This window comes from Ambystoma mexicanum, chromosome 2q, assembly GCF_040938575.1.
Source record: "Ambystoma mexicanum isolate Mex_15411 chromosome 2q, UKY_AmexF1_1, whole genome shotgun sequence".
NCBI classification, from domain to species: Eukaryota; Metazoa; Chordata; class Amphibia; order Caudata; family Ambystomatidae; genus Ambystoma; species Ambystoma mexicanum.
Window position 1 is genome coordinate 465,560,274 of NC_090924.1, and position 19,200 is coordinate 465,579,473.

At 44.7% G+C, this 19,200-nt stretch overlaps 1 protein-coding gene across 1 annotated transcript in view; it reads right to left on the reverse strand.

The window, feature by feature from the left end:
• The window catches only part of SDK1 (sidekick cell adhesion molecule 1), a 2,988,580-nt gene that overhangs the window by 59,292 nt on the left and 2,910,088 nt on the right, over positions 1-19,200 (reverse strand). Inside the window, exons 41-42 of the mRNA XM_069647588.1 lie at positions 17,769-17,933; positions 4,299-4,436 (exon numbers count right to left, since the gene is read on the reverse strand). Coding sequence (XP_069503689.1) covers positions 4,299-4,436; positions 17,769-17,933 — 303 coding nt within the window. The remainder of the gene's footprint in view (positions 1-4,298; positions 4,437-17,768; positions 17,934-19,200) is intronic.

A 19,200-nucleotide genomic window follows, 5' to 3' on the forward strand; every position in this document is an offset into this window, starting at 1 on the left:
ATCAGCGGAGAAGCAGGAACACACACAAGGACAAGTGGCATGCAAGGGCAAGTGAAGCTCTCTGAAGGGTCCTCCCTTAGAGCACAGGTTATATTAGCAATCACTAATATATTATAGCATTTTCTAGATTGGGGTGTTACTTGGCATGACATTTGCAGACATTTGGCAATAACTGTCAGCATCTTGGGACAAAGCTGTGTGGGTACATTGTGTTATAATACAGGTAAGTGGTATTTGCAGAAATCAGACTATCTACCATATATGGTGCTAATGCTATACTTGTAATGAGCAAACGGAAGAGAAGGTCTGACATATCCATTTTCCTTGTTACGGGGTTTTGGTTTAATTGCACGTGGAGGGGTTTGGGCATGTCTGTGGAGCGGAGTGTAGAGGGACGCAGAGGGAAAGGCAAAATGCAGGCGCTTAGGCCCAAAGGTATGAGAGAGAGCCTAATATAGCACACCTTAGCACAACACAACATTACATAGCATAACATAGCATTGCATAACAATCCTGCCACATCAACATGCTCTGTGCCTGGTTTCAAAATGTCCGCCGAGCGGAGTTCAGAGGGAGGCAGAGGGAAAGGCAAAATGGAGGATTTTAGGCCCAAAAGTATGAGAGAGAGAGCCTAATATAGCGCACCTTCGCATTGCATAGCACAGCATAACAATCCTGCCACATCAACATGCTCCGCGCCTGGTTTTAATATGGTGAATATAGAGTCATCCTTTTTGGAAATCAGAACGTGGTACCGAACAGGGGAAAGAACAGGCTTGTTTGGTCACCGGATATTGCAAACAAATTCAACCTAAGTGTTAAAAATGAATTAGATCAATGGTCAAAAATTACAAAGTGCTGCTCCCCATCGCCTTTCCCCACTTTTGTACAAAATAAGCGTATATATTAAAAAAAACGCCACTTGGTACTCGGGGTTCTCAAAAGAATATTGATAAGAAGTATTAAAATGTTGTGCCATGAATCAAATAGTGTGAATGAACTTAATTCTGAAGGCCAAGCAAAGATAGTAAAATAAGATAGAAGCTTTAAGATTCATTAAACACCAGAATGAAGGAGAAGCTAGGCTTGCCACGTTTATATATACATCGGATATGAATTATTGGAGATTGGTGAACTCCAATTCAATTACCCAGAAATGTCAGACTAATCCTATTGCAGAGACAGTGTGGGTAGACTATTTAATGGAGCTGTATGCCATTCATTTTTATTAAGGATGTCATTCTCCCATCAGTAGGAAACTGGATGCTCAAACTTGACCAGCATGACATTAACATTTTAATAAACAAGGCAAGTAGCTATCATGCACCTGGGCCAAATGGATGGACTGTCCAAGGGGGATCCTCCTATGGAGGCTGGAAGTCTGTGCATGCTTTTTCAGGCACTGCTGGCTTAACAAAGGTTCCCTTTTATCCTGGAAGGAAGCTATTATTGTGCCCATATTCAAGAAGGGAGATAAAACTGATCCGCACAATTTTAGACGAATAGCGCTCTTTGACACTGATTCGAAAATATTTGCGTCCTTGGTTTAAGAAGAATTTAAATTATGGGTACCATCTAGTACATTCTTTTAAAAAATCAGTTTGCCTTCAAATCTGGGGTGCGAACTACACTGATGGGTATGGTTATTGATCATTTTCAAAAACACTCCTGGCAATATGAGTCCCTTCCAGTCTTTTTAGCTAACCTGGATCTTTCACTTGCCTTTAACACATTAAGCCATGGAATTTTATGGAGGAAGTTATCTGCATGGGGTCCTGACTAGGTTACTGAACGTTTTGATACTCCTCCATTCGGACACTGGGCTGAAGGTATGACATAGCTTTACTGAAAAATTATCTCAAGCAATCCCCACATATTGGGGACTCAGGCAGGGATGCATATTGCCCCATTAATCTGTACCTCTCTGATTTGAGGAAAGAGTTAAAAAGCCAATTGTGTGCCTCCAATAATAAATGGAAATGTTCTTTTTTGGATGACATATGCAGACAACATTGTTCTCCTTGATTGTACAAGAATTGGTGTGCACAGCGTCTGCTGGCAACTTTTGAGACTTATACAAGAGAAAATGAGCTTGTGTGAAATACCCAAAAGTCAAATGTATTGACGTTTACAGTAGGTAGGCAGAATATTGGACTCAGCTGGGGGATTGCTTTAGAGATTTTAAAAGAGATTAAAAATTTGGGGATGAGAATATATTGACGACCCAATAAATCTGCCTTAATTATGTGAAAGAAAAGGCCCGATTAGAGACATCACAAATTAGACAGTTCAATTCACGTTATGGTACATTTTTGCTACTTCCCATTTTCAAATTGTATGATGCGAAAATAATTCCCTCTATTAGCTATGGAATGGAAACTTATCATCAGTTGTATACTTATGATTTTATGGTAGTGGAGGGTTTGTTTTGCACAGCAGTACTAGGATTACGATAGTCAATCCCAATGGCTGCAATTAAGCATTAGCCAGGCATAGTTTTCATAAACTTGAGAGTGCTGTGAAAAATGCTCCTGGTTTGTAAAAAAAATGTAGAGCCACCCGATGTCTCATTGTATGAGGTTGTTGAAACAAAGAATGATGTATGTGAACATCACTGCTTTAAATTTCGCAAGGAACAACTGAATCAAAGGGGCTATGATTTTGATGTGGCCATGAGTAACTTGCATACATTTGAGCAGCAGTTGTGGAGGTTGGATTGGTGCCAACATTTTAAAGCTGTGGACAAATGTAAGAGGTTCCCCGATCTTGTATGGAGTATTGAGGTAAGTCGCCCCTTACCTAAGAATATTTCCCAATTGGAAGATTAGTAGAGCAATTCTAAGATTTCAATTAAATGTTTTACCTACAAGGGAGGTTAAAGTGTTTTGGGGGAGGGAGGTACTTGAGAATTCCCTCTGTAGGCATTGTGGTAAACATGTTGAAAGCCATAAACATATATTAATCTATTGTGAGCCGTTGGATTTTAGGTTGAACTGGCAGGATTTTGTTATGGCGTAGCCTCGATGTAAACTCTACTTCAGCTGCACTCAAAATGTACTTTATCAATACCTAATGGATGTAAATCTTGTATAATTCGCTTAAACTTGTTTTAAATATGTGTTTCACTTGTTTGTGAATATGTGTTTCACTGACTTTTACAAAGATGTCTTAGGTTTTATCTTGCTGGTGTGATAATGTAATCCAAGGATTTTCCAGCTAATCGTTTTGACAGCTTGTGAGGAATTGTTTTGATTTGTAAGCGTGGATTGTGGTAACTATATTTGCCAAGATGGTATGTGTGTGTAAGGTTTTAAATTGTAAAACCATATGCACAATAAAAAATGTTTTTCAAAAGAAGTTAGCAAGAATGTTTCAGAGATTGAGGAAGGAGGCGGCTGTGGGGTGAATTACTGATATATAAACTTCTTTCCTGGCTCCAGCGTTGTTTGTGAAGAAAAGGAGATAGACTCAGTGTAGGGAAGACAATAAGGGGATAGACCCATGAGAGGGAAGGAGAAAAGGAGATACGACTTGGATAGGGAAGGCGATAAGGGGATAGACTAGTGATAGAGGAGAAAAGGATATAGACTTGGGATAGGGAAGAAGAAAACAAAACAGACTCATAATAGGGAGCATGAAGCAATCATGTGGTAAAAACGAGGTGGAAAAAAGAAACAAAACAGTGTCAAGGAGCAGGAAGAAAGGGCAGGGAAGTGTGCCGGTGTGATTTCGAAGAAAGAGGTGCATCTGTTATATGAGCAGCCACTGGCGCCATTTATAGTCAAGGGTTTTTCAATAATCAGGAAAAACTGGAAGTGAAGAACCCTGCCAAGTGGCGGTGAGCACCCTCAAAGTATATGATCCTCACAGCACGCTATAATTCAGATGCCAAACCAGCTGCTGCAAAACATTCAAAATAGAAACGTAATTGGGCCAGACAATTGACACCCACTCTATGTGATAAGCCAGACTCCCTTCCTTGTGCAAAGAAAATTTGTTTTCCCTACATGGATTTCCATGTGAATCCAACAAATGCAGTCTTCAACCATTAGCAACAACATCTTTATTCTGTCATTTCAAACCGTGTCTTGTGCAAAGTGATCCTGCTAAGTGATCCCATCTCCAGGACCACTCTTTGTATCATTGTTGGGAGCTAATATACCATGCACACCTCTCAAACACAACAGCAGGTACAAAACTGGCACAATATACAAAATCCCGGCATAGCCAAAGAACGCACGTGCTGCCCAACAATGGAGGGCCCGTACTGAGCCACAGACGTAAAGAATAGGACTTACCTGTGCTACAACTCTTGTATTTCTTGCTTTGACTGTAGAGCACAAGTGCGAAGACGACCAGGAGGATGAGGATCAGGCTGCAGAGGGCCATGACCAAGAGGAACCACCACTCTTCATAGTAAGGTGTCTCCAGTTGGCCTGCAGAAGAAAACGAGGAATTCAGGATAACTCAGCAACTTGAACTTGGGGCATCTCTCCTACTTGTATTTTATATGTACTCATGCATCCAAAAAGAGTTTCCTATAAGCCCCCACCTCCCCACCCTCTAGTGCCACATTGCCTTTTAATGTGCAATGATGGAGGTGACCCACCTGGTTAGGTCTTGATACTTCACCTCTTTATACTATTAATATAGGGCGTTCACGCTCGCACACTTCAAAGTGATGCTCTTTTTATTGATCAGTGACATTGGTTTGTCTTTTTATGCCTATAAAAAAGTGTTTAACTTGCCCGTTTTTTATGCGATAAAAAAAGAATGACAGGGAAAGGGGGAACCAAACAAGTTGAAAGAAAGGCGGTTATGTGGGGTTTTACACTTGAAAGAACAAAAGGTACTTTAAAAACAGTACTTGTCTGCCATTAAAAGACTGGTGGCAGACTTGGCACTGAAATTGTGGCATGTATCTTAATGCCAATGGAAGGATGAAAGTTGAGCCAATCTCTCTCTGTCTCTCACTCTACCCCGCTATACCTCTCTCTCTGACTCCTTCTCTCACCCCCCCATGCTTCCCCAAAGCAGGCGCTTATGTTTGCTGTTACGGTCTTTGGACACTTGGGTGTTACTTTGGGGAAAAACTCGGTCACCCCTCCCCCTGCCACGTCAACAACCCCACACCCTCTCCATCCTGCCTCCAAACCCTTTGTCTCTTTCTGCGGCCTTATTACAGAAACATGTTTACACTAAAACAATATTTGCCTTGGCGCTAACATGGAGTTTATTAGAATGTTCATTTATTGGAATGCTATTAGCACTAGGCTACTGCGCTGAAAGAACAGGCTTTTTGCATTAGGGCAATTTTTGCCCCAAAGCTTATACCTTGGAAAAGTACACTTGTCCCAGTCCAAAATGTCTACAATACAGCCACAGGAGTTCCCATGCAAGCAGATAATATAGCTTCTCAGATAAACCGGATGTGTAATGCTCTATCAGTGGCGGCTGGGCTGACCTGTGTCAGCCTCCAGTCGAAGCTGGTCACACCAGACCCATTGGGATAGCCCTTAGGCCTAGTGTGCTGACAGAGAATGGCTAGGCACCAATGAAGGGCCATTTTCCTTTTTTATGTCATGGAAGTGTGAATTTCAGGAGCATTCAATGTGTTGCACCCTTCAGTGGAGGGGGAACGATGTACCCTAACCACTTGTGCAGCGGAACGTTCTGTGATTGGTTCCGGATGTGGTCTGGGAAAGATCGCTGAAGTAAAAGCTGAGACCATGGCCAAGATGTAAGCTATAAAACAAGAGTCAGAAAACCCTTCCATGATAGATAAGAGAGAGGAACGAGAAGTCCTGGCAAAAGAGGAAGTGAAGAGAGAATAGGGGGAAGGCCATGCAGAGGGAAGGAAATGGCTGAAGTGACAGTAGCAGATAAATCCAGGAGCAGAAGGCCATCACTCTGACCCAGGGCCAGACACAGGAACAAAGGGATGCCCTGGCCAAGGAAAAGGAGAAAGCAAGCCCAAGAGTCACATTGGGACTAAGCCAGGACACAACCAAGCCCAAAGAGACACCAGGGGACTAAGCCAGGAGACAGACAAGCCCAAAGAGACACCAGGGGACTAAGCCAGGACACAAACAAGCCCAAATAGACACCCGGGGACGACACAGACAGGTCCAAAGAGACACCAGGGGACTGAGCCAGGACACAGACAAGCCCGAAGAGTCACCCGGGGACTAAGCCAGGACACAGACAAGCCCAAAGAGACACCCGGGGACTAAGCCAGGACACAGACAAGTCCAAAGAGACACCAGGGGACCCAGCCAGGACACAGACACGCCCAAAGAGACACCCGGGGACTAAGCCAGGACACAGACAAGCCCAAAAAGACACCCGGGGACTAAGCCAGGACACAAAAAAATCCAAAGAGACACCAGGGGACTAAGCCAGGACACAGACACGCCCAAAGAGACACCCGGGGACTAAGCCAGGACACAGACAAGCCCAAAAAGACACCCGGGGACTAAACCAGGACACAGACAAGCCCAAAGAGACACCAGGGGACTGAGTCAGGACACAGACATGCCCAAAGAGTCACTCTGGGACTTAGCCAGGATACAGCCAAGCCCAAAGAGTCATCCAGGGAATAGGCCAGGACACAGCCAAACCCAAAGAGACACCATGGACTAAGCCAGGACACAGACATGCCTGAAGAGTCACCTGGGAACGAAGCCAGGACACAGACCAGCCTGAAGAGTCCCCTGGGAACGAAGCCAGGACACAGATAAGCCCAAAGAGTCACCTGGGGACTAAGCCAGGACACAGACAAGCCCCAAGAGTCACCAGGGGACCAACCCAGCAAACAAACAAGCCAGAAGAATCACCATGGGACTAAGCCAGGATTCAGACAAGCCCAGAGTCACCTGGGAACTAACCCAGCACAAACATAAGCCAGAAGTGTCAGCTGCAAACTATCTCTGGAACAACAGACACGCCCAAAGAGTCACCTGGGGACTAAGCCAGGACACAGACAAGCCAGAAAAGTCACCAGGGGACTAGCCAGGATTCAGACAAGCCAGAAGATTTACCAGGGCACTAAGACAAGAAGATGGGACCCAATACAGACTAATGTTGGAAGGACAATGTAAAACCTCTTGCTATCCCAGCAGGGGAAATAAGCTATGTTAAACTGATGTCCTTGTTGTGTCATTAGTACACTCACATGTTGTTGTGTGCTTTATTACACTGCATTAATCTTGTCCTTAAAGGAGCTACCAAATAAAATACTTAAACCCTTTAGTAATGCCTCATGACAGTTAAGTCATGAGCGGGGGTTGTTTCGTTCTTAGAGTACTGGGATCTTAATTCCATCATTAACACTGGGTCAGCGATGTTTCACCCTCCGGATGTCGCTCTGTTAGTCACTGGTGATTTCAAGTGGTTCTGGACACTTTTTTCTTGATTCTTGTTGGTTCTTCCTGGTAGAAAACGTGTTCAACCCCCTGGAGTGAAGGCACGTGCGCTCTCCTGTGCATGCACTGCTGTCAGGCGCTACCACCCCTGTGCCCTCCGGGTGTGTGGCAGCGATCGGATGTCATAAGCCTAGGGTACGGTCTTGTTCCGGTCTGGGGCACCGTTAGGTTCCAACTCCCCTTCGGCACTCTGCTTCCGCCTCCTTGTGCTCCTTATAGTTTCTCTTCACCTCCCCACTTCCTTCTATAATTTTCCCTCTTTCCTCTCTTCACTACTTCCTTAGTCCTTCCCCCTTGACAATCTTCTCCATCCTCTTGATTTTTGGGACTGGCGTTCACCAACTCTGAGTTTGTATATTGCATGCTCAGTCCTTTGAAGCCCCAGGGCGGGTGAAAACACCAGATTCTGTTTTTGGCGGATTAAAGCGCATTGACTTATATGGGGCTTGGCGGGTGAAACAGCTGTTTATTTGGCAGATGACAAACGCCAAAAGCTTGCTAGTTGAGATATATCGGAACCATTTATTATTTTCCATTTTTCTTTTACCTCAAATATTTTTCAGACGCATGAAAGTGGTATTACCAGGCCATTCAGAACGGTGAAAGGTGACTTTCCTGTTTAAATAAATTCTGGGCAAGTATGCACCAATGAAGGGAAAGGCATGGTAATCCCAAATGCAAACTTTCACAACTCGCACAGACAAGTATTAGCCCGCGCGATTAATTTGGAATAGAAATATTTTAAATATGTAAAGAGTAGACCGAATTATTTAAAATATTTCTATTTTTTAAATATTATTCTGAAGTGTTAATATTTACCTCTGCTATATTTGAATGTTTATACATGTTATGTGTGACCCTCCCATTTTAAGATGATGTGACCTACCGGGTTTATTGTCCTTTTAAGATGGACCATGAATATGTCATGTCCCGAGCTAATAAAAGGAGCCCCTGGACGCACGTGCCTCAGAATGGCTGCAGACTCCAGTAATGGAACTTCTGGCGCTGTCTCTCATTTCCGGCCTGCAGGCACACACCGTGTGACCACGGTCCTGCAGGTCCCTGCTGGTTTGGGCCCCCCAGATCAGCCTGGTGGCATGGGTCCACCCCAAGCACCCTCTATCTCGGATGCTCCTGGCATCCGTGGCACCCAGGCCGTGTCCCCATGGCCGATCAGGGTCCTGCCCTGCAATAGCCATAAGTCTGGGTGACCCCCCAAATCTAGAAAGGTACTGGCACCCCCAGCACCAGTGAGGCCGGCTTTGTGCTCACTGCCGGCCCCACAATAATACATATTGGAAATACTATGGCAAGACACTTTTTTTCTGCTCAAAAGGGTTTCTGGACAGGCATATGTTAATAAGAGATATTGTTTTCTAGCCCAAAACCTTCTTGTGCAAACACCCCTTCCCAGCAGTTTTTAATTGGAAATATTTGCAACACGTTCACGTGTTAAAACGTAACTTTTGGTCAGAAATGAGTTAACCAAAGAACAATATTCCTGGCATATATTGTCCAAGTGATTTTTCAGGGTGTTTTCCATCTTTTTTAGGTGCTTTTCATTAACTAGTCTGTGTAGATATTTTGGTACCGTTCCGGCATATTCCGTTTGTCAACCCGACCCCAGACAAAGGTTCCCAATTATCTGCTGTCTAGGGGCTCAAGTGTCCAAACGTGCTCAGCCATTAACATTGAGTAGCAATCGCAGGTAACCGAAGGGGCTCGTGAGAGCCGGAAGCGTGGATACCGGCCCCTCAGCGGTTTCAATTAGACTCTAAACTGGAGCATTTCAGAACAACAGATATTGTTTATTTCATTTTAATGAACCCTGTGGGAGGATGGCGAGAGAGCGGCAATATTCCAGTCGATTCATTAGCAGCTATGGTCTTGATGAAATAAAACAACGGAGAAACGCAAAAAAAACACAACCGTCATCAAGAGTACACACTACGAGCCTATGATAAATAGGCAGGCTCCCTTGTCAGTCAACCGTGGACTTGATATGTAAGTGCTTGATGTAAACCCTCTCCCCTCCCCTCCCACCCTGAGTCCTTAGGACTCAGAGAAACGCCTGTCTCAATAACTTAACTCCGGATTGAAAAGTTACTCCAGAACTGGCTGTTAATTCCCCTGTGGGCGGCTAGACTAATCACGGCGGCTCGCAGTTTTTCAGCCAGACCTCCCACTTCTAGCATTTAACAAAGCCCCAGACACAAAGGCCTGTCTGGCTGCCGCCACTGCTTGGGTACCGTATCCTTTTAGCAGACATTATGCTGCATTTCACCCAGAAAATGCTATTTTGCAGATATTGTTCACAGAGAAGGCTTCCTAAAAAACATGCGTACACATGCCTGGTGCAAGGATTTGTGCAATAGGCAAGGTGGCTTTTTTGACCCGTCAACTGGCAGTGTGACCTGAGTTATTGCTTGTAGAGTCCAACTGCGCCTAATGTAGGATGTCCTGCCGTCGAATGGTTATTACGTGCCTAGAATGACGTACATTGTGCAGCCAGTTTAGACATGTTTTCATATTGTGGCATGGCATGTTAAATGGCAAAGCCAACAGGATTATGTTCTTACCTGGTGATACTGCCATATATATTGCCAGAACCAGCATGAACATGTCTTCTTACAGTACCATTACCGGCATTACGCGCAAATCAAACTTGAGTGTGTTCTTATATAGAAATGCTGACATATATTGGTGCAGCCAGCATGGAAATGTATGGGCACCGCCAGCGTGAACATGTTTTTATACTGAATGTATTGTGGGCAGAGGCACCATGAAAATGCATTGGGAAATGTTCCTGTGCCCTCTTGGCGACTTGCATCGTTTGGATTTTTTCATGAGTTACCCTACAAAACCAATTGCAAACTGGCTTTTTACCCAATTTTTCACAGAAAGTGTGCTGTCAAATTCCCTACTCTAACCCATTATTTTAAAAAAATGTGTTGCAGGAAAACGCCCACCCCCATGCCCACTCGAGCGCTCCTTGGTTGGTTCGTGCTCCCTCGCTGCGTTCGGTCGCTCCGGAATATGTGTGGGAAAAGGTTATACCCTTTCAATTAAAAAAATTGCCTGCCGCAATTAGTTTACAATCATGCCTACGTTGTTACAAGCACAAACCAATCCCTGACTTTAGAGCAATTAACACATGTCATGGTGGACACATTCAGATGAAGGTAGTTTTCAATCAGAGCCCATTCCCCTATAATGGTATTCTAACCTGAGACGAAGATCTCTGCATCTACCGAGAAAGGGCCACTCAATTTCTTACCAGTCAATTCCATCAGATACTTGGGGTTGTGGTGTGATAGAAAAGGATGACGCCTTTTTACCTGTGCTCAATGTCAGGTCCCCAGCAAAAGAATTCCACAGGCCACGGCACACATCAAGTGTGCTATTTATCACCCCGCTAAACTCAACACCTTTGAGGGAAAGGGAACTGGGAGAAAACAATAAATCTGACACACTTCCAGCTTGTCAGAAATCCACAAAAGAAAAGACAGGTTCAGTTCCCTGATTTTACACCCTACCTTCCTAAAAGCTCCAGTCGCGCCTGCTATCCGACTCTCCGTGATGTGCTTGAGGTGAATCCTATATTTGCCCAGAGGCTATCAGGTGAGCGCCATCAGGTGAATGCTGTGATTTCTATTTGTGGTGACTGAGCTATTTTGTGTTGGTTCTGATGAAGATGTGATCTTTTCCATTTCATGACCATCTGGCTTATATTTACATCACAGGCCTCAGAAGGATAAGCATTCCTTAGAGAGAGTTCACGGCTCCTCACTTACCTGCAGCATTGAGAAGTGTGTAACCTGAGACTTCTTAAAGTTCAGGTAGAAGTCCAGTCTGTGCAAGAGATGGCAAGTCTGGCGCAGATGGTCCCGAGCTGTTCTGTGGAACGAGCTCTGATGAGCCAATCATCCAGTGAAGCGAAAACATGGATTCCTCCTACCCCCAACCTGAGACTTGATGCAACCACTGACATCTTGGTGAAAACCTTCAGGGTGGGGGTTAGACCTAAAGGCAAGACCCAAAATTGGTAAAGTTCCTGTGACATCAATCACTCCTGTAACTCCTGGCTCTGGACAATCTGTGTTAAGATCACCCTCTTGAATTTGTCCATCCTGAGGCACCTGTTCAAGCACCCAAGATCCAAGATGGGCCGCAGTCCTCAGTCCTCCTTCGGCACCAGGAATTCGTGCGAGTACCACCTCCATAGTGGGCTGCTTTCTCCTGCAGGGAAAATATCTTGTGTAGGAGCAATGGATCTGGTGGCTGAGAAGGCTGAGAAGATGGACAATATGTTGGATGCATTGGGAAAGGAGGCAGTAGTAATGGTGGACCCTTCTTCGGAGCACTGAGCCAGGCTTCCTACCACTGCAGAAGTGTGTCACAAATCATAAAAGTGGTTTTGGTGTAGAAGAGTGGGCGGAAGGGAGAGCGGCCTAAGCTGTCTGCACTCCCTGACACCACGGCCTCTCCATGGTCTTGTATATCTCTTTTGCCCTGGTTTAGAACCAGTTTGCTCTCTTTTTCTTCGGTTGAATGATGAGAAGTAGCGAAAGGGCCGTAAAAGATGTACAAATATCTACACGGTAAATGTGGCAGGCATGCAGTTCCTCCACCCTCTTTTTAGGATACTGAGAGATATACAGTTCCTCCCGTGCAGCTGTAGAAGCTAAGTATAGATATGTAAAGCTATGTACCCACTTGATCTAAACAAAAAAACACGGCTTTCATGGTCTATGCAAAGGGTTGGACTGGTCAAAGTACAGAGTACGCTAAAATCCTGAGGGTTATCAACAGGTGGGTCATTTACACCCATACTATTGCTGGATCTCACTAGCTGAAAATTCAATTCCTACATAACCATTTACAAAATAGTGGTCCATTGTGACATTCACACAGTAGGAAAACTCTCTGAGGCATACATAATCCCATGGACCCGCTAAATGCCAATGGCAAAACAGGTCAATCTTGCTCTCAAGAACACAGGGCTATTTAATGACATAGCAATGAGAGTGCAGCAATGCAAATCCACAGGAGGAGCAAGTCTGAAGGGGACCGGCAGCGGGATGTACCTTAGGAATAGAACAATCAATAAATGTACTCCACTCAGTCACCCATATACCAGATCTCACCTTAAAATCACACCCGGAGATCAGCACTCCATCTAGAATGCTATCTGCAGAGGTACGCAAAATGCCATCAAGTTATGCGGAAAAAACGTATGAACCACTGTCTTGAAAAAAGGGCTCCATACCCCCATAAAGGGTGGATTTGCAGCCACCAAGCTGGCATATTTACTGTGGAAGCCTGTCTCACCTAGTGAAGTGCTACTTAAACATACAAGTGCACATATCTGGAATCTTTCTCTAAAGTCAACCAAAGCTCAGCACAGGGCAGGCTAAATACATTAATATGAACAGTTCCTCTAATTATCTGGCGGCGTGGACTTTCTCGTTGTCTCTCGGAAGACAAAGATACTTCTTTGACATCTAAGGAAATATATCGCTGGGATTTTGTTTGCACTCCCGTCAGATCAAAATACATGTATTGTCCCCTTCAAAGCCCCCCCCTTTGAGTTTGGCTCCATGGTCTGAGTATCTGTGTGGGAATCCGCTCTACTGATGGCAACCACACGCGGGACACTACAGGTCCATGCAACAAGCCCCTCTCTTGCCATGTGAACAAAGGCCTCCAGCTCCAGCCACTTACTCTGGGAGACGTCTGGTCTGGTGTTACATTCCAGCCAAGCATAAAAACTCAACATGTTGGCTGATCAAATTAATATTTTACAGAACTGCAACGTGATCATGTGCACGAGATTTGAATCAGAATTACACATTTATCAGATTAAAAACAAGTTTAACCAATCTTGGTACATATCTGAAGCTGCTACAGTAATAGCGTAATACCGTTTTTGTTTGTGAGATGGCATTTAAGCTGGTTTGAAGGCATAAGCTTAAGTCGCTGGGTCACTTGCCAGTTCCACCCATTTTCATTGGTCATCACCCTTTTATGGAAGGGGCAGAAAAAATGGTATTCATAAGCAAGTGCCAAAGCACAGAGTCTTCTGTTGGTGGGAAACTGTAGTTAAAAAGAGCTTGTGGTCTAGTTAAGGTTACAATGTGGGCCAAAGAAAGCAGAAAACCTCTGGCTGCAATTATATCTGATAGGACACCTTAAAAGATGACTCTGCATCTCAGAGGGTCCATACAAATAGAATCAAGTCAATGAATTCCCAATTTAAAGCGCCACGTGATTTAGAAGCGGTAGAGTGGGCAGGAGGTTGGCGGTAGCAATGCTACTCTGGCTGCCTTCGTACAGCTTGCCTGATTTCCCCTATCACAAATATGGGGAATGTCTGTGGTTTTCCTTGGGCCTGTGGAAGAGGTGGGTAAGAATGAGCCTAGAACTAAGGCCCCACTGCACATCCTGGCAGTGCATCGATTCCCAGTGGCACATATGCCAGTGGGCTGCCATCAGCAGAACAATCTTTAAATAAGGCAGATTCCCTGCCCCCCAACCGCTTCCTTCAGAGCCTTCAAATTGATGCCCTATCCCTTGAATAAATATATGTTTTCAAATAAAACTTTGCAACACTGATCCCGTGGGAACAAATCTGCAAGTCAGAGATACTCAAGGACACAAAGCAAAAAAGCAGTCCCCTTAGGAGCCTTCATGTTTAAAGAGACAGGGAAAAGAAACAGTGATTAGCCCAAAACCACACAGGACAATTTTGAAACCCTTCGGTTGACAAAGTTTTGCATATGTCTTCGTTCCTCCAATGAGGAGATATTTTCAAGAATATTCTTTTATATCAGAAAGAAGAGCGTTCATCTTTCTCTTGTCCTTATAAAGCACTACAACCTCTAAGTGCGTGGTCCAGCATATCATAGAAAGGGGTCTAAGAGAATTTATAATATAAATGTTTTGATTTTCTTGCTGAAAACGTGTAGATCTATCGTGGCACTGAGATTCAGGGGGCAGGGAAATCCAACAGTTGTTTGCATGGATAGAACAAGCCCGTCCCAGCCCCAGTGCCCATTTATACCAAGGGGTATGAAACAGTAGGGATGATCCTCATGTGAGGAAGCATGATGGCATGTATTTAGACATACACTTTCTTATGTGTCCTGGGCAGTTGCCATTAATATTATGGTATTTATTGAACCTGGACCTAGCTTCGAGAAGCAACAGAGCACTTAACAGAGGTAAACAACAATACGGATACATAATGGAGCGCCCTTCAGAGGTATACAACAGTACAGATGCACAACGGAGCGCTTTTCAAAGAGAACAACAGAACAGCTGTACATCGTGGGGTAGGATACAGACGGGCACAGAAGAGTGGTACAGCTGTATCGGGTGGCAGGGAGGAAACTGGAGGGCAGTGTCTAGCTCTAGCCAGTCAGGTGGCACGAGGGGCGACATGACGGCCTAGGTGCTGAGGAGGAGAGAGTCCTTGAAGAGGTGGGTTTTGAGTTCTTTTCTGAATTGTAGGATCGTGGAGGTGAGTCTGATGCCGGCGGGCAGGAGGTTCCATAGTCTTGAGGCGTAGGCAGAGAAGGCTTGTGTGCTGGTCCTTTCCTTGCTAAGCCTTATGTACAATCATCAAAAGTCTGTAACCAATCCTGACTTTAATGGGTAACCAAGGAAGATTGCGCCTATAGGAAGATATATGTTGATTGCTTGAAGTGTTACTAATAATACAGACTGCCGTATTCTGTAGGACCTGAAGGGTTCAGATGGCAAAGTTTGGGATCATCCATAAAGCGTGTTAGAATAATCTATCTTGGAGCCTCTGATAGCTCTTGCAATCTTATTAACAGTCAAGGAAGAGGTGATACCCAAAGGACAAGCGGAATGGCCTCAATCTCAGTTAATCAATAAGGGTAGCGGTCCGATGTGGAGGTTAGATGAGGTATGATGTTGTGGTCTGAAGCTTTTCTGATGATGATGATTTGGTGGAGGTTAGGCAAGTAGGAGACTAAGGCAGAGATTACAGTTATTTAGTACAAGGACCTCTACAACTCTGACCTCTCAAAATAGTTGCAGTTGCAGTTGGCCGAGTGGACTGTGGACAAAATTTCACAACAGCTTGACTGAGATGAGGGCCATGTGGCCTGTGCATGAATTAGGGACAGGGGATCATCATCTGAAATGCCATGTGCTGCTAATCCGCAAGAAATGATGCCCCTGCCTTGGTAGAGCTGTGGGCAAGTGGCAAGAAACCTGATAGGGTCCTTTGGCATCTTATGCCCTTGTTTAAAATGCAGAAAGAGATAAAACCTGTAATAAAATGGAAGCAATTACATTCAAGACATCACACTTGGGGGCAGGTTCCAGTGTCCAAAAATAATCATACAGATCATCTAAGGCACAGATGGCACTTCCATCCAAGTGTCCAAGCACATCAAGACACTGGTGAACGCCCTCTCCTCATCCACAGCCTTTACAGCCAAACTCATTTCACTTAGTCACAAAATCCTCTCTCTACCCAACTGCCTAACACTAGCCTGTGCACTCATAGTCAGCAAACCTGATTATTCTAATGTGCTATTCACAGGCACCTCAGCAAAAACCCTTGGCAACCTTCAGTTGTTTCAAAACAATACCCTTAGAGCCGCCACTGGTCTGAAACCCCTTGAACACATCACCACCGCCAGGCAGGAGGCACGCTGGCTCCCGATTAAAGCCCAGATAGAACCAAGACCATATATATCACCCTCTGGTGCATCCACAACAAAACTTGCGGCCTACCTTACACACCACATTGCCACCCAAATCCCAGCACGCCCTCTTCAATTATCTGCCAGCATTGCTCTCTACACCCCAAGGTATATTCGCAAATGAGCAGGAGGCTGCAGCTTCTGCTACACAGCGCCAGTATTTTGGAACTCACTCCCCTGCTCCATAAGAGACGAGCCATCCTCCAACACCTTCAGAAAACTCTTGAAGACCTGGTTGTTCAACAAATATGACTGATCTGCCAACTAACAACAAATATGACTGATCTGCCAACTAACAACAAATATGACTGATCTGCCAACTAACAACAAATATGACTGATCTGCCAACTAACAACAAATATGACTGATCTGCCAACTAACAACAAATATGACTGATCTTCCAACTACTTTTGTGACTCTCATTCTCTAGGATTTACAACGTATCTGCCTTACCTACTCTGCACAAGCGCTGTGATACCTTCGAGTATGGGCGCTACACAAATGCAATAAATGAATAAGGTAATGGCCACTGAATACTTCACAAATATACATACAGATCAAAGTAGTGAGTTCAGCCTACATAGAATGAGTCAAAAGCAGCCCTACTGACAGCAATGGCGAAAACATGGACATCTTCACCAAGAGTGTTCTTCTGGTTTCCCTTATGCACACGGGAAACCCGAAGAACACTGAAACGCAGATTTGAACTAAAATGCCTTGTTAAACTCAATGGTGAAAAGCCCAACAAGTGCACATGTTAATCGTTATCCTTGGACAAAGATAAAACTCGCTGACTACTCAGAAAATTGGTGCAACTCCAATAGGTAGTAAAGAAAACCTTTTCACAATGAAAACTAAAAAGGAACCGACTGCGCAAAGATTTGCTACAATGAGTAAAAGAAAATTAACTAACGTGTTTGGTCCCAGAGTTTTAGTTTTGTTATGTAATTCGTTTGGAAAAGGACCAATCAAAATGGGAGAATGATAGAACGTACTCTGAAATGTATGATTTGTGATAGCTCGCCATTGTATACGACTGCAAAAGGCTTTCAAGATGGTGGCCGGAAACAGTAATACATGAAGGACTGGAACAGGCACGTGTCCTATACCTCCTCGTGTCTCTTGATAACACTGCATAATGTAACATCACGCACCTTACTGCCACACAAAGACCAGTACCAAAGATTTTTGTGAAGATTGTGACTCCATAAAAACATCAAAGCTCATTGTACAGGCTTGAGCTTCCTTACCGGATGAGGTGAAGACGATGTCTTTGCGGGAATGGAAAGGCACAGACATGTGTATCATGCATAAAAGGATGAACGCGGCCAAGATGGGGATACTTAGCGGGGATAACCATCATTATTGTGAGGCAATGAACAAAGACCTTCACACTGGATCTACAACATCCACGGCTGAGTTGGAAGAGTATCCAAAATGTAGCTCCTACAATCCAGCCTCCAGGTCAGAGTGGGGCAGCTCTACGCCGGTTTGTGCTGCCATGCACCTGGTTTGTATAAAGCGCTCAGATGAACCTCTTGCCAGAAATAAAACGCATAGAACATAGCGGAATTAGCAGTATATGGTGAGGGTTTCTGCTTACCCGATACTGCTGCAGAAGCAACACTTGGTTCTCCGAAGCCAAACTCATTCACTGCCACCACACGGAATTCATAGTTCACCCCCGGCCTGAGTTTGTCCAGGCTGACTGTATATGAAGTAGCCCCGCGAGGGATGTCCTTAATAAACATATCCCATAGTCCTTCATCTGCAGCAAAAGAAATGAACAGGTGTTAGTGCACTGGGAGAGAAACACATGTTTATATTACTTTGGAACTAGAAATAGCTGGCATTTTTATGGAGCAAACAGGAAAACTTGCTCCACAAACTGGGTCTAGAAAAGTCAAGGTTTGAATCCCATACATTTGCTAAATAAAAGACGTTGTGTAGCCCCTTAATTTTCTTTTCCTGGTCTGGGGGAGCACTTACTCCAGACCAGGAACAGTCCTACTGACACCACCCCACCATCCCAGACCAGCTGCTCTGGTGGGGTGCTCAACAACCTGCAAATAAAACTGATGTTAGTTCAGGAGATGGGCCACAATGCGGAGTTCCTTGCTCTTAATAAGGCACAGTACACCAAAGGAGCGTTTTGATGCCCATATGAGCTTTTATATAAAAGAAATTGCAATCCTTAGACATATCAAATTCCTTCAACACACCCTGTCCCCATCTATTTACTCATTCCATGTTTGATGAATCATTAATATAGGTAGGAGATATCCACTGCTCAAACCCCTGTGCATTTTAACCTTAAGCAGGTTATTCATTGCTTCACCCTAAACATCCATTTTATTACATTCCCCAATACTTTCCAAATGTACCTTTCCATTGCAACACTTTAAATTCCCTTAGCAGCTGCAGTCTGCCCTTATTAACTAACCCACAGTCCTCATTGGTCAGTCCCAAAGCAAAGTCAGTAAATTACAGTACCTTCTGCTGGTGCCGTCCATGTCCTTCTGCGCACATGACCACAAACCCCCGCTCTGCCGCGGGTGGCTTTCACAGGGCATATGGGTGGTTTTGGCAGCCCAGTGTCCTAATTGAGCTTGGAAAGCCTTGGCATTAATATGGGCTGTTGAAAGCGAGATTTCCTTCATGTTGGTGGGCACATGCAAATTCCTCCCCTAGGGCTTTGGGAGCTTTTGCATACATATTGTGCTTTGGCAGCCCTTGCATTCATGCTGAGGCTTACAATCTCATATTTCCTCTGGCGCGGTGAAAATACTGAGTGAAACCCTGACTATTAGTTTTGGCTTATGAGCCCATAGTCTCCCTGCTAGAAGGTGCAGGGTTACATTTCCTCCAGGGCAGTGTGCACACACTGTTCTGGGGCTGAGAGCCCTCTGTTTATGTTTCCTCCGTGGTGGTGTGAGTCTTTGTTGAACTCCGGCCAGGCCAGACCACCTGGGCGGAGTCAGCATGCAGCCGACGCACTCCAAGAAGAGCCCCAGCCGCTTAGGAAGTTACGGATG